Source organism: Neophocaena asiaeorientalis, unplaced genomic scaffold, assembly GCF_003031525.2.
Source record: "Neophocaena asiaeorientalis asiaeorientalis breed wild unplaced genomic scaffold, Neophocaena_asiaeorientalis_V1.1 scaffold396, whole genome shotgun sequence".
Classification (NCBI taxonomy): Eukaryota; Metazoa; Chordata; class Mammalia; order Artiodactyla; family Phocoenidae; genus Neophocaena; species Neophocaena asiaeorientalis.
Genome location: NW_020172455.1, coordinates 2,178,886 through 2,204,014, shown reverse-complemented (window position 1 = coordinate 2,204,014; position 25,129 = coordinate 2,178,886). Strand labels below are relative to the sequence as shown.

General features: G+C 50.3%; 1 protein-coding gene across 1 annotated transcript in view; it reads left to right on the top strand.

Moving 5' to 3' along the window:
• The first annotated feature begins 3,294 nt into the window (after positions 1-3,294).
• GREB1 (growth regulating estrogen receptor binding 1) overlaps positions 3,295-25,129 on the top strand; it is a 69,431-nt gene continuing 47,596 nt past the window's right edge. Inside the window, exons 1-8 of the mRNA XM_024737736.1 lie at positions 3,295-3,451; positions 8,352-8,471; positions 10,872-11,048; positions 16,400-16,582; positions 18,835-18,978; positions 20,338-20,466; positions 24,144-24,257; positions 24,736-24,879. Of these exons, the coding sequence (XP_024593504.1) occupies positions 3,295-3,451; positions 8,352-8,471; positions 10,872-11,048; positions 16,400-16,582; positions 18,835-18,978; positions 20,338-20,466; positions 24,144-24,257; positions 24,736-24,879 (1,168 nt within the window). The remainder of the gene's footprint in view (positions 3,452-8,351; positions 8,472-10,871; positions 11,049-16,399; positions 16,583-18,834; positions 18,979-20,337; positions 20,467-24,143; positions 24,258-24,735; positions 24,880-25,129) is intronic.

The following is a 25,129-nucleotide window of genomic DNA, read 5'->3' as shown; positions in this document are numbered from 1 at the left end:
CCAACATGACTTCTTTCAGATTACTTATCATCTCTGAGACTTGGATTTGCCATCTTTATGATGGGCTTCATAATATCCCTCACACGGCTACCAAGTGTATTGAGCAGGGGGCCTGGCACACGGGAGCCGGACAATATTAGTTTCCTTTCTTCCTCTTTACTGCTCTGTCCACACCAGGCATTGCTCTGCCTTAACCGCTGGAGTCCTCTGGGCTCAGGGTGCCAATCAGCTACCAGGTGAGCGACCCAGGACCTTGGGAAAGGAGGGTCTGGATGCCCCGAGCATTTCTTTCAACCGTTGAGCATCATTCCGCAGGGGCTCCAGGTAAAATGGGCCAGAAGTAGAGCTGCTTTCTGTGTGCATTAAGCTCTTCAGACAAAGATCTATAGAAACAGGAGGCATTCGTGATGTTATTAATTGGCGGCAGCTTTCCATGGACCACCCTGAATGGAAACCGACACAGGCGTCCCCACATGTGGCCCGTAATCCCTCATTTACGTACTGAAGGAGGCTGCGGGTCAAGAGAAAAGGCAGAGGGCCTGGGAGCCTCTTCTGACTCAGGCTATTAGGTGGCTCCAACCGCTCCCCTCTCGCTTTCAGGAGCGCTTTCTTTTTGTTCGTGCTAATTCCTGAAGCAATCCTCCCACCAGCTCATTTCCCCAGGCTGTAAGCAGGGGCTGACCGAGGGGAGGCCCTGTGCTCAGGAATTATTGCCCCAAGCAGGAAGTGTTTAATGGTTTCCATTTACTTTTAGTTGGAAGAAGGAAGCCTGAACCTTTCTTACAACAGAGGCAGAAAATCAACCTGACGACACCCCCATTTTACCCTCAGGAGGGAAACCAGAGCTCCTTAGGGCACCAGCGGCCCCATCTTGAAATTGCTTGGCCACCTATAGAACAAGGACAAGGGGAATTTCTTATATACGTCTTAAGTCGGAGTGATGTGTAAGGAGGTGCCTGGGATGTGAAGCCAGTCTCACAACTTGTGTGACCGAGTGTGTGTCACCGTAATAAAGCAGGAAGCCAGTGTCCTGTGGTCATGTCGGGGATGGCATCTGTGCTATTTTTTTTTTTTTTTTGGCTGCACCATGCAACTTGCGGGATCTTAGTTCCCCGACCGGGGATTGAACCTGGGCCCTCTGCAGTGGAAGCGTGGAGTCCTAACCTCTGGACCACCAGGGAATTCCCCACCTTGTTCTAGTTTGAAGTCAAATGCCACTTTGGACATTAATAGTAGAGGAGGCATGAAGTATATGAGGATGTAGAAAAGTTGAATAGTCTACTTTCATACCTTGAAGAGAGTTTAATCTTTTCTCATATGACAGCATATTTGTAAAAATCCATCTGGCACCTGTCAGAAAGAAACCCTTAACAAATTTTAAAAGTAGAGTTTTTAAAGGCCACAGTCGTGATTATCCAATAAAAATTAGAAATAAATAATATAAGGCTAATCCTTCTTCCTCCCAAATTCTCACTATTTAGAAATTAAACCTACATTCCTGGATAATTATAGGATCAAAAAGGGACTCAAGAGGGAGATCATAAACTGTCTAAAGGGGAACACTTTACACTAAACCTAGGGGCCACAGCACAAGAGGCACCCAGAGGAAAATGTATAGCCCTAAATATCTTCATTATCAAAGCAGTAAGATGGAAAATAAAGATGATGATGAAGGAGTCATTTTTAGAAGTCTAGTAAAAGTACAGCAAATTAAACCAAAAGGAAAGAGAAAAAGGGAGATCTAAACCAAAAACGAAATGAAATAGAAACTAAACAGAAAACGTTAGGAAGGAATATACATTTAAATGCCCGTTCTTAGGAAGCACTAAATATAGGGGTTTAACCGTATGTCTGATCCCAGAGAAATGTCTTAGCGAATACCTGAACCTTCACTCAATGGAATGAGATGCAGCCATTAAACTGCTTCTAACAGCATTTGTAAGAGGTTTGGATGAAATGTTTATGTCAGATGAAAAGAGCAGAATCAAAAATTGTATCATAAAGGGATTATTACCATGTGGATACAGTCTCCCAGCTCCCTCCTGTGCCCCAGAGAATTAAGTCTGGAAAGAATACATCAAAGTATCAGAGAGAATGGAGTACTGACGCGTGCTTAACACAGAGGAATGGTAAAGACGTTGTGCTAACGGAAGGAAGGAGCACATACTGTATGATTCTGTTAATATGTCTAATAGACATAACGTAAATTAGTGGCTGCCTATGGCTGGAGGATTGGGGACTTAGGGGTGACGGCCAAAGGGTATGAGATTTCTTTTGGGGGTGACGACGGTGTTCTAAAATCAACTGTGTGACGGTTGTGCCATATGGGAATATACTGAAAACCATTGAGTTGTACCTTTTTTTAAAAAATTAAGGCATAGTTGATTTACCATCTATTAGTTTCTGGTGCACAGCAAAGTGATTCAGTTATACACATATATCTTCTTTTTTGTATTCTTTTCCATTATAGATTATTATAAGATATAGAATATAGTTCCCTATGCTATACGGTAGGACCTTGTTGTTTATCTCTTTTACATATAGCAGATGAATGGGGTGTTATGTGAATTAGATCTTAAGCTGCTACCAAAAAAAAAAAATCACAGTGGTTATCTTGGGGGACGGACATAGTGATTTTCCTTCTGCTTTTCCACCCTCTCGTGAGATTTCCAGATGTAATTCTGCATCACTTGTCTAATGGAAACGTAATAAACTAAAAACATTTTAGAGGAAGTGTTCATAATTGGCCTTTTAGCAGAGGAGGCAATGAGGGGGAATCTGCTTGCTAGCCTTTCTCCTGAGAAGGTGAGAGGAGACTGAGTCCCGTAATCCTGAAACTGGGGACTGATTGTCGTGGGTCGCTGCATTGTCAGCCGCCGTCACACACATAAAGTGGCGCAGGGCTATTCTTCTTCAAGTCAGGGAAAAGAAAGCGTCGTTTGTCTGGGGTCTCTCAAAAGCAGGATCACCACTCAGGGAAAAGCTGGGGGTCTGTGAAACCTGCAGATGACTAAGAGCCAGTTTCTAGTAAAATCTCCTAAGAGGTGTCAGACTCTGCTCTCTGAGTGCTAAATTAGAGAAAGCTGTTACTTATATAACTTCCTGTAATTGCCCGGCAGTAGCCGTAGCTGAGAGCCGTCTGCTCCTCCTTTTGGCTGAGCCGGGGATACGCGGCCCTCTCCCCTCCTTGCAGCGGGGATCCTTTCTACCTTTGGGCTTCATGCTCGGGGTCAGGCTTTTTAACTGAAACTGAAATGCCATTTTAAACAGAAGACTGCTTCGTCTCTCTTGGAGATGGGAAACTCTTACGCTGGACAGCTGAAGACGACGCGGTTTGAGGAGGTCCTGCACAACTCCATCGAGGCCTCACTGCGCTCCAACAGCCTGGTACCCAGGCCCGTCTTCTCCCAGTTGTACTTGGAAGCGGAGCAGCAGCTTTCCGCCCTAGAAGGTAGGAGATGCGTTCTTGCCTTTCTTTTACCGTGTGTGAGAATGTTAGCAGTGGGACTGGAAGCTGTTTCCTCTTCTGAGGAAACTGTAGAAGCTGTTGGGTCTGGAAGAACAGAATTATTACAAAAAGGAAAGGTGCACGTGCATCCCATCCTTACTTGGCTAAAACTAAGATAAGTTTCAGCCATAAAGTTGCAAGGAATAGAATGGTTCATTGGACTAGTAGGAGAAAGAAAGAGCCATGCCAGCCTGTTCTGAATTGGTTGTTACTTATACTCTTATTAAAAGGTTTGATGACTCACTTGGATAAGTAAGACATTTTAACATGCTTTTGACCCTCAGTTATATATTTTTTCTCTTTGTGATTCGTGGCCATATCTTTTTTTTTTTTTTTTTTTTTTTTCGGTACACGGGCCTCTCACTGTTGTGGCCGCTCCCGTTGCGGAGCACAGGCTCCGGACGCGCAGGCTCAGCGGCCATGGCTCACGGGCCCAGCCGCTCCGCGGCATGTGGGATCTTCCCGGACCGGGGCACGAACCCGAGTCCCCTGCATCGGCAGGCGGACTCTCAACCACTGCGCCACCAGGGAAGCCCGTGGCCATATCTTTGCAAGGGAGCTCAGTTTTTCTTTGTGATAGCAGTTACAAGAGCCCTCTAGAAACTGTTAAAAACCAAGAACAAACCCTTATAGATTTAACGTGTGCCAGGAATAAATTATCTTCAGGCATGGGGTTAAGTTTAGGGTTTACTTAATTATCCAGCGAATAAACTGGTTGTATTTTTCAATCTTTCGTTTGTATTTTTTGTAGTCGTGTATTTTCATGTCAAAAGTAACCCACAGCAATCCAAAGTATGAGAGTTATTGCTAAAGGAAGTTCTTTTTGTCACTTTGTCTTTCACGTGAAGTTACCTGCACGCTTCTCTTAGCTTTTGAAGTGAAAGAGGGCTGTGGTTTAAAACAAAAGTTAACAAATTAACGAAGCATGCAGTATGCCGGGTCCTGTCTTGGGGTGATCACGACATGTGTGTGTGTGTGCAGGGTGAGGATGGTGGGCTGGGGACGGTTGCACATAAGGGAAAATGAGGCTCAGAGGTCCTCGTGTGATGTCTGAAAGTCCCTTTTTCTAGCAGGGAGGCATTCCTTGTGTCACCATTTAAAACGTCCTTACAAAATTAACCTTGCAAATAGCAGTCGCTAAGGACCTAAAGGAACTGGATCTGGGTCTGGGAGAAAGATTGTGATCAAAAGCATGAATTAGGAAGCCTGAGAATTCTCTGGTATTCAAGTCGAAAGTACCAAGGTTTTGCGGCACAGGAAGCCTTCCTGTGACCTTGGGGGCATTTGAGAAATTACTGGGGGATCGCTTGTAGATTGTGTTTTCAGCTAGCTGAAAGACTTCTGTGAAATACGTATTAAATGGTCATCCTTAACTTCTTGTAGTATTGAAAGGCTTTGTTGCTAATGATAAGAGAACAATCTAATGATAAATAATTTAGTGCATTCGAATGGCACCTTAAAATCAACACAGTGCTTTTACCTCCACCAGTAATGAAATCCCATGATTTGGGAAGACGGAAGATGGATTTGACGTTTTGAAGGATGTTGACCTGGGGACAGGTGGGGAGAAAGCCCTGGAGTTTCCCAGTCAGCTTTTCCTGGGGTCGAAGCTCTCCATAGACAACCTTTGCTGGCCTCTAAACAGGAGGCTGCATCCCGAACATTGACTCCTTGGGATGCCCTCATCTGCCCTCATCATGTGTTGCTTTCCAGGGACAGCTTAGAGGCTTGCGCGGCCCGGGCCCCCCATGTTGAGTGCCGCAGGCTCCCTGCCAGCTGTCAGCCGGCTTGGTCAGCCCCTCATGTTGGTATGAAAACCAGAGCAGGCCCTCTCTATGATTTTCCCATATGTCTGGCAAACAGCATAGAGGAATCCTCCGAGATTTTGTTTCTCTAGTACTGGGAGGATGGAGGAGGGGGTTGGTGAAAAGGGGGAGACTCTTGTCGATTTGCTAAATGTCACCATCAACCAAGCACTGGGCTTGAGCCCCTGGTTTCTGCATCATAGAACGTGGTGCAGAGGGCTTGTTTTGTCAGTCTGTCTCTCTGTCAGGTCTCTTATCTTAACTGCTGTCCTTCCTCAGACAGCAACATTAAGGATGCTTTTAATGACCGGGGTGCTGGTACCCCAAAACACCCCTTGATCTGTTAACATTTTCTGTATTTGTGAGGGCGATTCAGAGGGCCCTTGTTACTTTGTTCTACGAATTAGGGGTATTACCCCCTCCTTCTAGGGGAGAAATCTTTTACGTGTTATTTGTTTTTTAAAGGAAGGCCAACCAAACAAAACAAATACAACCCCAGTATTTGGGGGTAAGTATTTATTTATTAAACAAGATGCAGGTACATTCCTGTAATCCCACCCACTCAGAATGTCATACGGTTTCTTCTCATGGAAAGAAAACAAAATTTACTCTAATCATTAAAACACATACCCTCATCCTCTATGGGGTGCAGTGCAGCCGTGGAACCTCTGGATTCCCGTGGTTGAGTTTTAAGGTCCTGAGCTCCCAATCAAGTTGGTTTTGTCTAAGGCCATTTTAAAGCTCTCATTCTGCCAGGAGACCTTGGTAAACAGTCTGGTTTAGTCTGGCCCCGGTTAGGAAGTCTCCTTGGGCTTGTTGCTGGCTGAAGGATTCCATCAAAGACCCTGGAATGTCTGATGTAGACCTTTGACCTTTAATCCTGCTTTCTTAGCAGCGACGGGATTTTGAGCCCTTTCTTTGACTTTCAGAGGCTTAAGACCCTCTCCTTTCATTCTCTCGGACAGTCTGCATTCCTGACTAACGTGCAGACATTCCTGTGTGTGCCCTCAGAGCACCGAAGTCCCCGGCTTTCTCTCCCCTTTTCACTCTAATTGTTGGTGCTTTGCTGTACCTCCCCCCCCTCCCCCGAGCCCCTGGAGCTGAGTCTCTGGCTTACAGACTAGTCTTGATTTTGCAGACAGCCTTCTAAGCCACCTACTCCATAGACGGCCAAAGGATGGTTTGGGCCCCTGTGAGGACCCGAGCTGCATGGCTGGCACCTGGAGTCTGGGCGTGACTCTGCCTTCTGCTAAAACCATCCCTGCCTGCATTTAATGGCAGGAAGGAAGCGTCTGAAGGAGGCTCTGGATTTTACCCCTCCAATGCCCTTTTGTGTTTTTCCTGGATAATCTTTTTACAGTCTCCCCGCCATCTCTGTGTCCTCTCGTCCTGGAGGGATGGAGACACTAGGAATTCTTGCTCACTTCCTGCCGTGACCTTCCCAAGGTCATGGGCCTGGGCCGGCCTAAGATGTTAGTTTCTTCTGCCTCTTGTCCTTCCGGCACCTTTAAAATGGTGACCACCCTGAGGTTATGCTTCCAGCACCCTGTACTGATTAAATCACACCTGGAATGTTCTGTGCAACTCTGAGAGCCACGTATCCCCACATAGACTGTCACAGCTCAAAGTGACCTTCTGTGACCACCTCATTTTAAAGATGCAGGATCTGACGCACAGAGAGGTTAAGTAACTTTTCTGTGGTCACACAGACAATGGCAGACCCAAGGACTAAAACTCAAGTTCCCAGATTCCTAGTCGATCTTTTTCTGCTGCGCACAATTTCATCATTAACCTAAAGCCACGTAACCCACTGGATGGATGGAGAGTGTGAGAGCCAGCTAAGATGAGAGTAGGATTGGCAGCAAAGGGGTCAGCACTAGAGGAGGATACAGAGAAACCAAAAAGGAAGAAGCAACTGTCTCCCGGCCTAGTGTATCTAAGGATGCTTGTAACGACCCTATTCCATGAGGAAATCTGGATCCTATTTATTAAATGACATTTAAAGATAGAAGGGTTTTTTTACCCAAAGAAGTTAAAAGAAGTTAGAAGGAGTTTGTAAATTCATTGATGTGAAACCCTCTTTCTCTAGCAGGCTGGGTAAATAAGGTATAACTGTGTGTGCTCAGACCAGTTGGGAAGTAGTTTCCTGCACGAGGCATTCTGCTAGGAGCCTGGGTTACAGAATACAGGCTGGGCCCACACTCTCCAGGAACTGAGAGCCTGTGGGGAAGACCAACTCTTTCATAGCTGTGATGAAGCTCACACACAGGGGGAGTGGGATTTTCCTGGCCAATTCCTGGCTCTCCTGGCCGTTTCCACACTTGCCATTACTCCTAAAATACTATTTCACTTAAAAAAAGTTTCTTAAAGTCACTTGGCCTGTTCTGGGATGGCTTCTTTTGGTGAGTGTGGTAAATTCGGGTGTTCGCATTTCTGGTTTGTATACATCCAGTCTTCCCTTGGGGATAAATAACAGCATATAGCTTCACTCCTCTCTTATCCAATGTAAAGGTTGTTCACACTGGACTTTGGGTTCTAAAGCAAGCGATGCAGTTAGTGGCAAGAACGGCAGCTTGGGCGTTGGGTATAACTGGGAACATACCGGCTGTGCTGCTTAACGGTTTTGTTGAATCACTGGGTCTCTCTGAACCTCAGTTTCCTTAGCTGTAAAATGGTCCTTATGTTACACCGTGGTTCCTCCCACACAGACGTTTTTGGAGAGCCTCCTGTGTGCAGGCTGCATGCTTAGTCCTTGTCAACAGCTATGTCCGTACTGAGCCCTGCTGCTCGTGCAGACGTGTGTGGCTCTGGGGGCTGGGAGGTGACGTGGACCTGCGTTTGAAGTCACAAGGCCAGGCTTGGAGCCAGAGTCTTTGACCTTGGGAAGGACTTCTGGCCTGAGTGAGTCTTGGCCTTCACCACGAGTAAAGAAGGGTGACGATGCCCTCCTTAAATCGTGTGTCTGTGAGGCCTGGTTAATTACTAGCTAGCCGAGACCCGCTGCGGACTTACTCATTGCTCTCCTTTCCCACGTCTAGGTGGAAGCCGAGTGGAAAATGAGGAAGAGGAAGAGGAAGGGGAAGGGGGGCTGGAACAGAACTGTCCCCCAAACCCCTACCAGATGCACCCCCCGCCCGAAGGATGTTGCACCACGGACGGTGAGATGCCCGCCAGGCTGCGTGCTGAGGGGCCCCGAGGTGTGAGCCGTGCCCGCGTCGCCAGCAGGCCGTGGCCCGGCGGGCCCTCGCGTCCCGGCGGCACTGGCTACACCACGTGGGGCCCTGTCACTCTTTGGACAGCCCCACCGTTACAAACGCATTCCGATCCAAAAGTTAATTTTTCTCCATCGCCGTTTAAAAGCCAGAACATCCCAGCTGAGGTCGGCTTCCGCCGTGTATTTATATCAGCACTGATGAGTAGGCGTAATCTTTCACATCTGTGGCTACTTTACCGTTGAAAAAGCAGATATATCAATACGTTATCTCAGGAACTCGGCAGAGTCAGTGAGGTTACCCTCATTTTGCTGTTGAGGAGCGAGGCTTGGAGATGCCGGGCGCGGTGGCACCTTTGTTCAGGGATTGGAGCCTGTGCGCTGCGCTTGGGGGTCTTGGAGTGTACTTCTGGTCTGCTGCTCCCCCGCCTGGCAAGCTCGCTGAGCGGTTGGAAGTTCACCTGACCTGTCACCATACCAGTCAAGGGGTGTCACTACTTGGTTGGTCAGTTAATTGAGTAAAATAAGTATTGAGCCCCTGCTCTGAAAATATGGAGATAAAAGGTCCAGGAGCTCCCAGTGTAGCAAAGCTATGTGAGCAGACCCTCTGCACAGTGTAGGAAGTGCTGGGAGGCTGGGGTGGTCTGGGCCAGCAGGGGTCCGTACGAGCACGGGAGATGCTTCTGGTGCCGGTAGAGCGTTTGGGGAAAGGCCTCCTGGAGGAGCTGGCCCTTACTATGGGTTTTGGAGAGTCAGCAGGAGTTAGCCAGGAGACCGAGAGGGCTGGGGGAGAGGGATATTCCCGACAGGAACAGCAGGTGCAAAGGCTTAGAGAAGGGGGAACACGGCCCATCTGGGGAACTGCTACTAGTTTATGTAGGTAGGGGCCTGAGGGGTGGCCAGGCAGGGCTTGGATAAGTGATGAGACGGGCCGTGGAGGCCCCATGCACCCTGCCTGGGAGCCTGGACTTGACCGTGTGCGTGATGGCCGGCAGGGGAGGGAGTCAGCCCTCCCTGGGGCTGCTCTTCCAGGAAAAGGGCAACAGATACAGTAGCTCTTCGTGATGTAGGACTTCTGGTGTCCAAGAGCTAAAAGGCCGCCTAATTAAATAAGAGAATGGCAAACTCTCCGGTGGTCACCACCGTGATTTTCAAAGAATTTCCAGGTGAGCACAGCGAACATGGACTGCCCACGGCCTTTCTTCCTCCAGCTCTTCAGAAGGAAGCAGCTGCTGTGCAGACTGGGAGGGGCCTGGGTCATGGAGTTAAAGACCTGCTGGGCCCTTGACCTCACCTGTGGGAACTGGTTTGATGTCCCCAAGACAGCGTAGGGGGGCCGCGCCAAGCTCCATCGTGACCCCACTCCCAGCAACTTTGAGCAAATGACTTGACCTCTCAAATGACAACTTTCCAGGGCTTCTCCCACCTGGTGCTGTACACAGTGGGTGCCTCTTACTGCTTCGCCCAGGGGCAGATGCGAGAACTCGGAACTAGTGCCTTGTAAATGGTAAAGCAGGTATAACAGAGGAGAGGCTTCTTAAAGTACCATAGAGTTTTGCAGGGAAGGCCTTGGGATCATCAGGGTTCACGTTAACTCTCATCGTCCCTGTCGATAACTAAAGATGGAAAAGCCACAGGGCATCCGGCTCCGTGTGCCTTCAGGGAGGGAGATTCCCAGAAAGGGCCCCTCCAGATAAATCTCAGCTGTTTCCCTCTTCTCCATTTTTTTCCTAAATATTTTTGGACACTTAAGTTTTAAATAGGAAATATATTTAAAAGCTCTGAAATACAAAAAGTTCATGTGTATAGAGTGAAAGTCTCCCTCTGCTAATGAGGCCCCTGTGAGGCCACCAGCGTCACCCGGTCCTCAGCCCGTATTCCTGCCATGTGCCCCTGCCTCGTACACATAAAATGTAGGGTGGAGAAGACATCAACTTACTCACAGTCCCGTATGGATTTATCTTGTCCACATTTTCATTTACCGTCACCGGTCTACCCTTCTTTCCTGCCGAGCTTCATTTTACATTAATGTATATTATACGGTGGCACCGATGGTCATAAAAGCACCATGTGGTTAAGTATCGTGAGTAATGAATTAATTTAATTTTTAAAATTTTTTATTCTTCCTGATCACTTTATTGTTGTGAATGGTTGTAACTGGCAAGTGCCAAGCATGTAAGGGTAATGTACTTGAGAGTGTTCTCAGAATTAATTTGAAAGTCAGCCGGGTCCAGCGGCACGGCGGTTGCTGACGAGACCAAGCTGTTGTCACCCCTTTGCCCGCGTGGATCCTGGCTCTGTGGGAGCCACTCGCTGGGCAGCGTGTGAGCCTGTCCGTCCCTCCTAGGGTTCTGCCAGGCAGGGAAGGACCTGCGTCTCGTCTCCATCTCCAGCGAGCCCATCGATGTCCCCGCGGGCTTCCTCCTGGTGGGCGCCAAGTCCCCCAGCCTGCCGGACCATCTCCTGGTGTGTGCCGTTGACAAGAGGTTCTTGCCGGATGACGATGGACACAATGCCCTTCTTGGTAAGTTCCTCCTCTGCTCTTCTCTGCGGCTCCGGCCGCATGGCGGGTGGGCACAAGGAGAGCCGTTGGTCCCCTTGGGGGACAGGCCACCTTTGAGCCTCTTCATCAGCATGTCACACAACCCTGTTTATTCATCACTCTGGGCTATTTCTTTGTGGAATGGAATGCAAATGAGAGTGATTTTTAAAACCTGACTACCTTCCTGTAGAAAACCCGTCAGCACTAATTCTTCTTGTGCATGTATTCGTCAGACCTTTCCAAAGTGCCTGCTGTGTCAGGAGTGCGATCCAAACCCTGTCCTAGATGCTCTCGGAAGCCAGCAGACACGAGGCAGGGCGAGAAGAAGGCCGCGCGCGTGGCCCTGCCTCCTGGACGGTCATGTCCTGAGGGACGGCCGGGCACCCTCTACCGTCCTCTCCTTCGCTTTACCCTTCACCAGCCCGTCGTTCTTATCCTGGCTTAATAGGTGTGCTTGGACCTGTTAATGCACTTGCCCAAGGGTGCACAAGGAAAGGAACAGGGTCAGGATTCAAACTCAGGTCTTCCTGGTTCCAGATTGTACCCTCTAACTACCACACCCCACGGTCCCGTACCTGGTCGAGGTGAGCCTAGGGAAGCTGTGGCTTTGATCTTTGGAACCACTGCTGGCCCAGGGGGTCCCAGCTGCAGTGCAGAGTTGAGACCAAGCCTTATGAAGCCTGGCTCCCCTTTGCTCGGACCTTTATTGAGCTCTTTCTGTGTGCCTGGCCCTGTGCTCAGCTCACTCCCCCATTAGTGGAGCAAAATCAGGGGAGACGTGAGGTTTGGACCGAGAACCCAGCAAGCTGGCTTCCCCTGCTCCCCAGTTCCTTCTGCACTTGCCACGTATACAAACATTTAAACCTCACTTTTGTGCTTGATACGGCCCCCCAAAGCTGGGTAGGTAAACGCACCGCAGTGGATATTTATTGAGGAGGTATTATGTCTGAAGCTCTGTGTGAAGGACCGAAGGGTGGAGGTGGGGAGGGGAGAGTGAGGATCGACCCAGAGAAGAAACAGAAGTGGTTCCTGCCACGAGGGCCGCAGGGACACAGTGGTGTGTAAACTCTGAAACACGGCAGACGAACGCTCACTGGAGGGATGGACATGGCTCTGGGGCAACGACCAGGGGGAGAAAAAGTTGTGGCCAGTACTCCCTTAAGGCAGGTCCATGGGCTTATCGTAACTGGTTTTTGTTTTTTTAAAATTTTTATTGGAGTCTAGTTGATTTACAATGTTGTGTTAGTTTCAGGTGTACAGCAAAGTGGATCAGTTATATACATGTACATATATCCACTCTTCTTTTGTGTGTTTTAGATTCTTAAGGTGGGGGAGGGATAAATTGGGACATTGGGACTGACATATACACACTACCACATATAAAATAGATAATAATAAGGACCTGCTGTAGAGCACAGGGAACTCTACTCAACACTCTGAAATGGCCTGTATCGTAACTGGTTTGTTTCTTTCTTAGATTGGAGTATAATCGCTTTACAATGTTGCGTTAGTTCCTGCTGTACAATGAAGTGAATCAGCTCTATGTATATATATGTATCCCCTCCCTCTGGGACCTCCCTCCCCCCGGCCCATCCCACCCAGCTAGGTCATCACAGAGCACCGAGCTGAACTCCCTGTGCTCTACAGCAGCTTCCCGCTAGCTATATACCCTACCATGTGTAAAACAAATATCGTAACTAGTTTTTGAAAGCAAGAATAATCCAGAAAATTCACTCTACCAAGGAAGCTCACAGAGTCATTGCGTCTCAGATTTAATTTGCTTATCGAGGCCGCTTAGGACAAAATGAGTGGGGAAGATGGGCTGGTGACTTGGTTCGTGTTTGATCTGGCCATGGCTGGGGGTTTGCCTGAATGAATTCCTCCCCTTTGTGACTGTAAAGGAATTGCGAGGGTAGTAAATCAAGGAGGCTCTGGGTCTCGAAATGTGGAGACAAGAATCTTTCAGTTCATTCACCACCAGCCCAGGAACAACTTCAGCCCCTCAGGCGGGGAGCTTAGAGGAAGTGGGGTCTTTGTTAATTGCGTGCCAAAAAGCCATCGGAGGTGGGTAACAAGGGCCGGCTGGTAATAACCGATGCTTTCTTCTTTTAAAACAACTTTATGCTCTCAGCTTGCACACTTAGCGCTGTTTAGGTTTCCTGCAATTAACCCTGATGGCTGCACAGGACAAGGTGGTCCTGCAGCCCTCTGGGGGCCGGGGCTCAGCACTTTTTAGTGACCTATAAAGTGGAGGCTGTGGAATATCTTGGGGGAAGCAACAGCTTTAGGTGCCTCTCCCCACCCCGTAATTTATAATGAAGGGAGCGTTGTTTTAGTGAGTTTGAATCAACTGAGGGATTTGGTCTGAGAAAGTGAAAAAATGAAAACCTAGATGGGTGTTTCAGTTTTTTGATAGTAATTCATCGAAATTGGCTGATAGCTAAGACATAGGAGAAGAAAACATCTAGCTAGATTGTTCATTTCTGCGATGGGAGTAAACAAGCTCTTTGTGCATCTAGAACGCAAATAATTAAGCATTTATGGAATGTATAACCCCAAACTGAAGGTGGACTTTAAATTCAGCCCAGGTCCCCAAAGCCAAGTGGGACCTGGTCCTTCCTGGGAGCTCAGGGCCTGTGGGAGGACACAGGCCAACCAGGACCCAGCTCGGAGATCACCCACGGCCACAGAAATCTCTGTGCAGCAGGTGCCAGCCTAGGGCTTAAGGCGCTAGAGGATCCCGAAGGACGTGCCGAGTCCCAGGGATGGGAGAGCATCTCAGAGTATGTGGTGATGGAGTTGGGTCATGATAAATGGGTGGATTGCCAGTTGGAGAAAGACGGCAGCAGCAGCAGCAGCAAAGGCACCTGACAGTGGCTACTTTACTGAGCACGTCTCATGTGCGAGAAGCTGTTCTAGTTGAAAATGAGGCAGGTGAGTGAGGTGTTACTACCTAGCATTTAGATATGAAGAAACAGAGGCACGGGCAATAGAACGAGGTATGCCTGTCCTTACTATCCTGGTAGGGCCAGGGTTTCCACTTTTATTTCTGAACCGCAAGGAGGAGCCCCTTCTCGTCTGTGGCTCCCCTCCCTGCTTCTGGAATGGAGCCATGGTCCCACAGTCCACAGTTCTCATAGGACAAAAGGCCTGTAAGCTATTTAGCTATTTCTGGAAAGGGATGGCAGTGCTGGCCTTGGTGAAGTGCTCCGAGCGTCCTTGGTTTTGCAGTTCTGCTTCTTGTTCATCATCTTTTCAACCCTCAGGGTCAGAATCCCTTCCAGGGAGCGTGGGAGTTTTCTCAGGGCCTCATTCTTAGATGGCAGTTGAGCTGTTTATCTCAAGGTGCCCAGGTTGGAGACCAAAGAATAAATAAAAACATTAGATGATAAAGTTAGAAAACCTTAGAAACATTAGAACGTTAGAAAACAAAAGCCTATCAAAATGTATGCGGAGATGCTAAGGGTGCACTTTGATAGTTATCTTGTTTCCTCTCTCCTGTTCCTTCCCGATATTTGCTGCCTCTCCCGTGTCAGGCACTAGTTTGTATACACACACGTACACACACAGACATGACCCATGCCTCCCCACAGACATACCATGCTCCCGGTCCTTTGGAAGCATGGGGATATTTATGGGGGAAAATACACAAATTTCAGTAACTCTGACACTAAGGAAGAAGGTATGAGAACTGTCAGTTGGGAATTCGGCATGGTAGTGGGAGGAAAGGGAGATAAAGCAGGAGACGAGGATGGGGGCCCTTGGGGGCAGCCTTGAAGGCCATGTTTCTGGGTCTACACTCCATTCTCATGCTAGAATCCATGCATCCCTCTCTGGATCTACACTGGACAACTACTTAGCCTCTCTGGTTCTCATTTCCCAAAAGAAGGTTTTGCTGTCCTGACTGACTGGTGGTCGTGTCAGTTAAGCTGAGTGCCCTGTTTGGGTGACAGTGAATGGCGGGAAGGCTGTTGGTTTTCTCTGCATGGTAGTTTCCTCCCTGTCCCTTTAACAGCACGTAAACATAGAGCATGGTGCCGGCATTTCTTCGGTACCTTATCTGTTTCTCTGGTACACGGGGGACAGGAGTTTGGAAGGATAAACTTACCTGTGCCTGCCTTGTAGACCAAGAGATTTGTCTTTATTTCTAGTACTTTTTAAGGAATATTAAATTTGCTTAAAATCAGTCAGAGAACCCAGAAGGTTTCCGTAATACAGGTGTCTCCTTTCTCTGTGGAGAGATGTTTTGAACAAACTGATGTTATTTTGGGCAGTAGCCAGAGGCCTCAGGATTACCCGCTTTAAAAGCAGAGCTTATGCACAGAACCCCATGGTCCTCCTGGCCTGAGCTGAAATGCCCTTTGTAAACTCGCCAGCCAGAGCATACGATAAAATAAGTTAGTCTCAGCTTCAGGGTCTCTCCTGCCGAAGAACCTTGCTCCTTAGAAACCAGACGTACCAGTGGGCGAGGCAAGGTCACAGGGAAGGCCTTTGTGAGATAGTGAAGTTAAACCAGAAGGGTCACCAGATAGAAAACCTAAATCATCACATTTCTCTGGTATTAACCAACAGTTCTGTTGAGTCCAGTTTGAATAGACTTTACAGTATGTAAAGGTCTTTCAAGCACGTTCTCTGGATTTTAATAGTTCATGGGAGGTGGTTTTGTCATTGCCTCTATTAAGCCAGCCTTCCCAGAGCCTCAGAGCTGAACTCTGTCATCTCCCAGAAAGGCCCCCTCTGGCCTCAGACAGCAGGACGCTGACATAGACCACCACGTTTTAGCCGAGTGTCTCCACTCCGTGGCTGTTGGGGCCATAGATTTCACTCACCACCGACCTGGCCTTACATGGTAGAGCTCTTGATTTCTCCTCTGCAACTCGTGGGATCAGCTTACTTGATTCCTGGAGGGAACTTTGGACTCTGAAGAGGACTCCCAATGCATCCAGTCTCAGGGGTCTGATTGCTTTGGGATTCTGTGACTGGCCAGCCCTGAAGGAGATGCGGACACAGCAAATCATTGCAGGTGCCCGGTCAGTGTAGACAGTTGAATGGGACAGTTCTTGTCCTGTGCCATAGGACGCAGAGGCTTTAAATATGCCCCTAAGCGAGTTCAGTCTTCCAGGCTTGCCTGGGCTCAGCTCTACGATGAGTCCACTTGGTCCTCCTGTTTGCATCAAGGTCATCTTGACCCCTGTCAGCAGGAGCTGACAGGGACCTTTGCCCCGTGAACTTCCCTGCTGGTGTGGTATAGGATGTGAATGCCTGGTGGCCGATGTATCACTTGGAGGGACTTTGGTGTAAGATGGGGATGGTCATGGTTCTTTCCTCCCCAGGTTTCTCTGGGAATTGCGTTGGCTGTGGGAAGAAAGGCTTCTGTTACTTCACGGAGTTCTCCAGCCACATGAACCTGAAGGTGACCACCCAGCCCAAGAAGCAGAAACACTTGAAATATTACCTGATCCGCAACGCACAAGGGGCTCTGACCAAAGGGCCTCTCATTTGCTGGAAAGGCTCAGGTGAGCAGGGGGTGGGGTGTGAGAAGGGGGCGCCTCCAAGCGAGCCAGGGGCCTGTCGGCACGACTCTGGCCCGAGACTGCTCTGCAGTAGACGCGGTTTCGGGCAACACGCCAGCCCTGTGAAATTTTTTTTGTTTTGAATTTTATTTTTCTATACAGCACGTTCTTATTAGTTATCTATTTTATACATATTAGTGTATATATGTCAATCCCGGTCTCCCAATTCATCCCATCCCCCCTCCGCCTGCTTTCCCCCCTTGGTGTCCATACGTTTGTCCTCTACATCTGTGTCTCTATTTCTGCCCTGCAAAACGGTTCATCTGTACCATTTTTCTAGATTCCGCATATGTGTTAATATACGATACTTGTTTTTCTCTTTCTGACTTACTTCACTCTGTATGACAGTCTCTAGGTCCATCCACGTCTCTACAAATGCCCCAATTTCGTTCGTTTTTATGGCTGAGTAATATTCCATTGTGTATAGGTGCCACATCTTCTTTATCCATTCGTCCGTCGATGGGCATCTAGGTTGCTTCCATGACCTGGCTATTGTAAATAGTGCTGCAATGAACATTGGGGTGCAAGTGTCTTTTTGAATTATGGTTTTCTCTGGGTATATGCCCAGTGGTGGGATTGCTGGGTCATATGGTAATTCTACTTTTAGTTTTTTAAGGACCCTCCGTACTGTTCTCGGTGGGGCACTGCACGATTCAGCAGCATCCCTGGCCCCCACCCACGAGATGCCAGTGGCCGTCTGCACTCATAATGAACAACAGTGTCTCCAGACAATGCCAAGTATCCCCTGGGGGACAAAACCACCCCCGGCCGAGAACCTTGCCCCAAATACTTGCTACAAGAAGACACAGCACAGTGTTGGCCCTGTGTCAGCTTTACTGTACTATAAACTAGATGCTACAGTCCTGGGAAATTACGACGCGACTTTGCACTACGGGCATCTAGTTTATAGTATCGGCCTAATTGTATGGGAGCTTTCAAAGCTGACACAGGGCCAACACTGTGCTGTGTCTTCTTGTGGCAAGTATTTGGGGCAAGGTTCTCGGCCGGGGGTGGTTTTGTCCCCCAGGGGATATTTGGCAATGTCTGGAGACACTGTTGATCGTCATGAGTGCAGACGGCCACTGGCATCTCGTGGGTGGGGGCCAGGGATGCTGCTGAATCGTGCAGTGCCTGGGGCAGCACCCCTCCAAAGAATTGTGCAACCCAGAGTCAGTGGCGCCGAAGTTGAGAAACACTGACGTAGAGAAAACTCAGCTCAAATAGGCCCCCTTCCCGCGCCACAGCCTGTTAACTGTGAAGAGAAAGACCAGCTTCCTGGAGCTGGTCCTTGCAGAAGTGAGTGGGCTCCCGCTTTAGGAAAGGGCCACACTCCTCCCTTCTCTCTCTCTCCATATTCTCATGGCTGCAGTCAGACTATAGGGGCAGAGGGGCTGGATTTCCCAGGCCCAGGTACTCTCTGAGATCCCCCCCCATCCCCTCACAAACAGCTGGGGAGGGACGTGTCCTAGGAGCGGTCTCCGCGAGGTGCCCGGGAGAGCCAGACTGTTGTGCCTCACCTGTCTGCGTAGGTTCACTCTGGTCACCTGGAAACTCCCAGCCAGCTTCTGCAAGTAGAGCAGAGGGCTTCAGGAGGGGCTGGCTCTGGACGTTCTTCCCCTGTCCCCTCCCATCACTCCTCTCCCCGCCCCTCTCCTGCTCTTGCATGGCTCAGTAAATATTTCTTGAGCTCCTACTGCATACATGCCTGTCATTTTCTACGTCCTGGGGAGGCAGTGGTTCTTCCCCTTGTGGGACCAGATAAGAGCCTTTGATCACTTGCTGTGACCAAGTACTCCTGGGGGTTAATCTGCCGGACAGAGAGTGATTTAGGGGCTGGAGGATGGTATTAGCTGTTCCATTACCTTTGAGTAAAGCTCTGTTCTTCCCTTGGACTTGAAGGGCGGCGATGGAAGATCTCGTTTGTATCATGTGTTTCTGTCTATTTCCCAAATGGTCACTATTGTTCCTGCTCCTGGCAGAAGAGCTGTCCCTCAGATGGATCCCCTGCCTTTGGCACCGAGCCTGGGGCATGTCACATCCCCTCCGTCCCCGGACGAAGAGACTAGGATGGGCTTGGCACCACTGTGGTCATCTGTAGCTGGCTCTCCTACGGGACAGATTCCGGTCTAGGAAGTCATCTCACACTGCTGGGGAGGAGCAGTGGGCTGGTTTTCATGTGTGCATCTTCCCCACAGAGCTCAGAAGCCGGCAAGCATCCGCCAGTGCGTGTTCCAGCTCTCTGTTCCCACCGCTGGAGAGCTCTGGGCTGCCAGCTCCCTTCCCCAGCGAGCCTGGTCCTGGGACGACCTCGAGCGTCCCGCTGGGAGCACCGCAGGCAGGTGAGATGATGGAGCAGCGCCGGACGTGCCGGGAGTGGGCTTTAGCTTCCCCAATGTTCTGACTTGGAAATTGAGGCACAAAGATGCTCGCATAGGATCTCACAGGCAGTAGGATTTGATACAGGCCTTTCTGGTTCATGAACTTGGCATTTGCCGTGACGAACAGACCTGATAAGCACGACAGCTGTTATCAAGGAGATAGCAGCCTCCTTCCCAAAGCCTCTGGTGGGTTGATGGTCGTTATTCCTCCTGCCCAGGGGCTCTGCCGAGGGGACCCGGGCCCTTGCCCCATGTGACTCATAATCCACAGCGAAGAGGCTGCACCTGGGCTGGGAACACACTGTCCTCCAGAGGCACGGTGTCCCCCGTTCCACGTGGCGTCTGCTGTTGTCCTCACTGTGCCCGGGCCGCCTGGGGCCTGTCACACCTTGGCAGCTGGAGGGATCACTGCTTTTGTCGTCAGAACACCTTGGTGTGAGTTCCAGCACTGCTGCCTCCTAGCCAAGTGATTTGGGGCCACTCATTTTAACTCTTTGAATCTCCGTTTCCTCATCCGTACAGATGGAGAAAATCTTTTCTGTCTAATCTGCAGGGTGATCGTAAGAATTGAGTACGACGATAGTAATAGCAAATACTTTGTGCTTATGACCTTCTGTTAACTCATGTCGTCCTCACAGTGGCTCTGTTATTACCTCCATTGTCTAGATGAGAACAATGGGAGGTGACGTAAGTTAAGGAAGGTTGCACAGCAAGTACGCAGCAGAGCTGGGGCTCAGACACGGGTCGTCTGGCTTCGGAACCCACCCTTAACCCCTCACCATGCCGCCTCAACACAGGAGAGGTTTTGTGCTACTCCTGAGTCTGGAGTACCTTCCAGATCATTCTGGCTGATGTGGGTGACTTACAAGACCACAGCCACTGATGGCCCCCAGAATTCTTCTCGGGCCCGGGGAGCCCCAGGCCCTATGGGCAGCCTGGATCTGGGCGATGGCAAACCTGACTGCTTTCCTGAGCATGTTTGACATGCCCCTGAACTCAGGAGGGTGAGCGAGAAGGTGGAAGGAGGGTGGAGCAGATGCAGGGGTGCTCCCGGAATCCAGGGGCCCCGCTCTCACCAGGCGTGCTCAGTAAAGCACACGCAGGAGTGTGTGTGCCTGTGTGTGCACATACGCATGTGTGCCTGTCCGTGTGTGTCTGTGCTTTCTCCGGGGTGGCGGGCAGAATCACTCTGGCAAGAGCTCTGACCCACGACGGGCCGCATCAGTGAAAGGCTAATTTGTAAAATGGAAGAAGAGTCATCTCCTGCTTGCTGGGCTCACAGAGTACCCCGCTCTCTCCCCTCTTTCTCTCTGCTGTCAGGACCAGCCTCCGATCATGTGTCACTAACCGCAGCCGTGGGTCCGGCTGTTTTCAACGGCAAAGATTCCCCGAAGCACCAGCCGCTGGTGAAGCACAGCCTGTCCGCCGCGCCGCGTCCCTCGGCCTTAGGTAGCCTTGCCTGTCCTGTTCGGGGGCCTTACTCTGCTCTGGGTCAAGACGGTGGTGGGGTGGGAGGATGGGGGTGCCGAGGCCCCCGAGCCTCCTGGAATTGGGGGGCTTGGCAGGAGAGTCAGGCCAGGTCAGCAGGTACCTCCTGAGTCCATGGGGCTGTGCTCAGGCCCTGGCACCGGGGGGGCCCTGGCTTCAGCCCCCGACTTGGGTGGTGGGTGTGTCTGCCCAGCACAGTGGGAGCCCCGTATGGGCGGGTGACCTGTCGCATTGTGGGCCGCCCACCGTGAGGGCTGGAGAGTTCTGGAGAAATGGGGCCACGTGGTGTCATGGGAAGATAGGGGCTCCAGAATCAGATGAACAAGAATTCAAAACCCAGCTCTGTCAGGGGATCAAGTCTCCTGGCTAAGCATTCCCTCATCAGGAGACGAGAATTCTGCTCCGAGGGCAGTTGGAGGTTAGATGAGGCGCTGTATGGAAATTCAGGGTACAACTGGCAGCTCACTAAGGGGCGCCATTATTGCCACCTGCATCAACACCATCACTGAGCTGGTCTTTTCAGGGAGGGCTTCCTGGCGGAGGTGACAGCCGAGTTGCAACTGACAACAGTTGCAACAAACAACTAACATTAATTAGAGATGGTATGGGAGGAAGTGAGGAAGAGGGATGAGGCGGTGAGGGTCCGAGTGAGAAAAGCGAGTAAAAGGGTGAAGCAGGCCTCCTGCTGGAGCAGAGGCTGTGGGTTGAGGAAGGGTCGGAGCGGTCCGGGGACCCCACGTTCAGTGCTCTCCCTCCGTGCTTACCTGGAGCCATTTAATAGGCCAGTCTTACGTCTCTCCTCCCTCCTGCGTGCACACAGCTGAGTGGCACATTAGGACCCGAGAGCTTCACTGGAAGAGGGCCCAGAAACCGTCTAGCCCAACCTGTCTTACAGAGAAGGAAAGTGTGGCCCAGAGAGACACCAGCCTGCTTGCCGGGCCTCCCTGCTTCCGCGACACGGCTGGCGGAGGACTCCCCTGGTGCGGGAATTGTCTCCCTCTTAGTTGAAGGAACGATATCTTTTCTGACTTGGATCTGAGCTTTCGCAGTCCTGACCAGAGTGTCCATTCTGGAGTCAAATCCCTGTAACTTCCCCAGTGTGAGGAACCCCAGGCAGGCACCCGCTTTTCCTCCCAAGACTGTTCCTTCTCGGCTAGGTGCTAAATTTAGGGCGACCGGTGGCTGAGGACTGAGCCTCTGGGGACGGTGACGGGAGACTGTGTTGCTGGTACCCCCCCCTCCCCGCACTGAGCCTGGGTGCATCCACCCCGGACAGCGGGGACAGAGGACATCCTTCGGCCTGGGCCCTATGAGGTTGGCTCTGGGGACCCAACCTGAGGCTCCTTCTGTGGTTAATGAATGTGCTTCCTTGGAGGGGCATGAGAAATAGAGCCCCAGTGCCCTAGCGTGATGCTGGAAACTTCCGGAATCTGGCCCCAACCAACCTTTTGAACTCGCTCATTCCCCACTCTTTCTACTTAAGAACTCGTACCCTGGCTGCATTGGGTACAGCTCAGTGCCCTCCCCATCCTGTCTCTATGCCCTGGCCACACATCCGTGCCCTTGAAGGGCTCTCGCCACCCACCTTCTATACGTGCCCTTCAGGTATCACCTAGCTCAGGTGTCACCTCCTCCCTGTAGGAGGGCTCCCTCCTTGTGACACTCAGGTGTCAGGCTTTGTTCCGCGGCCATTTGTGTCTGTCGGGCCTATGAAGTTCCTGGGAGCAGGGCCGTCATCGTGTCTTCTGGGAGCCCAGATACTCCGCAGAGCCTGGCCCAGAGGGCGCGATGGATGCTGGCCGAGTGTGGTTGCACCGCTAAGGGCACAGCTGGAGCATCAGAGGTCCTGTGCCTCACGCCTGCTCTGGGGAGAGCTGGAATCAGTTTTAAGAAACTGCTTCGGAAGCTACAAGGAGTGTTTAACCGGGGCTTGGGGGCTGTCGCTCAGTGGTTCGCAGCGGAAGTGCTGCCCCTGCGGGATGGGGCGGGGGTAGGGTGGGGGAGGGAGTTAGGAAATGTGCAGGATCCTTTTTTTGGTTGTCCCAGCTCAGGGTCCGGATGTGCAGTGCCTGCAGGAAGTGGGCTATATGATGAAGACATGTCTCCCCCAAAGTGCCAAATAGGGTCTCCCTCCCCACTACCGGGACACATGGCCAGAAATAGATGGTCCACAGGGGCAGCTCCTGGTGACATCATTTTGGCAGAAACCATGAGCCTAGAGTCCACGTAGAGACAGTTAGTGTTAGCATCCCAAAGGGAGAAAATACCTGTAGATCTTCCATCCTCAGTACCGAGGCCCAATCCCATTGCCCTCCCTGCTTTGGTAGTTTAACGTGGTTTGTAGAGGAGCTGGCATCTCAGTCTTTGTGGGAGGTCTTCTACTGGCTCTTGAGGACAGATATTCGGGGAGGTGAAGATATGATTCTAAATGGAACAAACATAGCAGAAGCTGCCTCAGAGGTTGCGGGGATCAGAGGAGACCACCTGCTGGAAAGCTCTTTGCAAACAAACAACTTCACGTTTTTAACATTTTATTCACTTCATTTCATTCATTTTCAATCGGTCTAAAGAAGAGGTGAAAATAACTTTGGATTACTTTTAAAAGACTCGCAAGCAATGATTCTCAAACTGCAGTGAGCCTCAGCATAACCAGGGTGCTTGTGAACGAAGTGTTTTCTTTCACTCCCAGAGGTCTGCTTCTGTAGGCTGAGGGGTGTCCGGGAGCAGACACTTTGAACAAGCTCCCACTGGTTCTGTCCAGCTTTGTCTCAGGCCAGACTTGGAGAAACATTGCTCTAAACCGGCGGTTCTCAACCCTGGTGCGGTTTAGAATCACCAGGAGCTCGTGGGTCGTCAGAAGGCATCTGGGGTTCTGGTTTCCCTGGGATGGGGTTGCATCTGGGAATAGAGAGTTTTAAAATTTAAACTTTAATGTGTCATGGTTGAACGCGGAGCTCTAAATGTAGGGGAACTTTTGTGTTGGATGGGTCCCAAAAAATATGGTAACCAATTCTTGATACTTTGAATAATCCAAGAGCGGAGCATGAGTCATTCTCATGCTGTTCCCTGCCGTGGGCCGGGATGACTCATCAACAGCAGTGGGTACCAGCTTCTGTTCCCCATCATTCTGTTAGTCTGAAATTAGCTTATCGAGGCCGGGGGTGGGGAGAGGTGCACAGGTGGATCGGTACTGCCCCCAAGTGGTGAAACTGTGGCGGTAAGTTGAATGCAGTTGCAGCTTGTCTACAGAAACACGTACTAATTTACTGGAATGTGTAGATGATGACGGTGGTGTGGGTCTTGGTGGCTATCATTTATTGGACCCAGACTCTGTGCTTTACATATATTCTCTTTAGTCCTGATCAAACCACCTTTCAGAGTAGGTTTTATTATCCCGCTGTAAAGATGAAGGAGGTAACGCTCAGAGAGCTAAAACTTAGATACTTGCAGCTGTGGAATAAAACATTTACCAAGGTCGATGGGATATTTCCTTAAGCCTAGATACTTCACTAGATGCTAAAACCCATTGTGAAACTGTGATTTAAAAAATTACAAATAAGTGTGCTCCAATTCAGGGGAACGTTGTATTGAAGCTCATCCCTAGTGACACCCTAATCCACACTCTGAATGTGGCCTAGGTATCTTATCAAACTCCGGGCCCCCCAAAAAACGCCACAAAGGATGGTCTCCAGAATCTCCATCAGCTGCGGATGGTGGCTACCCCCAGGGTGGTGGGAACAGAGCTAAGTATGGTAAGTGACGAAATCCTTGCCCCAAGTCCAAGGCTTGGGTACTAGCGGTGGTGGTGCTGCAGGTGGTGTGTGTGTGTGCTTACATGTGCTTTTGTGTGTATTGGTGAGAAAGTTCTAGGGAGGTAGACTTGGGTATAACAGAAGATTCTCTTTCTCGTACATAAGACTTGCTTAACAAAGCCCAGGATCCATGTACAGTATTGACTTCTCTGATCCTAGAGGAATTTTTTAAAAGGCTTGCCTGTCACTTGGCAGGGATATTGAGAGGAGGAGACTAGGTTGTTTGGTGGGGAAGGGGGACCCAGTGACCTTTAAGATGCTTTTGACCGCAGGAATCTGTGATTCCCGGACTTGGATGCTCCCATAAGCAGGGAACTGGTCAAGTTGTAGCAGATGTGTTGGCCAGCCTGACGGCAGGTCTGCCGGAGGTGGATGCTTTGTCTGACGTGTCTTCTTAACGCTCTCGGCGTGTCCCTAGAGAGCACAGGCGTGACCTGCATGCCCCAGGTTGGCTTGGTGGGACCGGCTTCAGTCACCTTTCCCGTTGTGGCCTCCGGAGAACCAGTGTCCGTTCCCGACAACTTGCTGAAAATATGCAAGGCCAAGCCAGTGATCTTTAAAGGCAAGTACAGCAGTGTGACGAGTGGTGGAAGTCGGGGAGCCCAGGGAACGCACGAGAAACAGGCAACATGACACGTCCTCCCAGTCTGACTCCACACCAAGGGGTCCTCCTGGGAAAACTCCAAAATCCTTTCCGGGGCAATGAGAGAACCAAGCAGACTGGTCACTGGGGTAGCCCCTGATCAGGTGCCAGAGTTTCAGAGCTTGTCACCGTTTTCTACGATGAGCCCAAGTGAGACGATCCTGTCCCA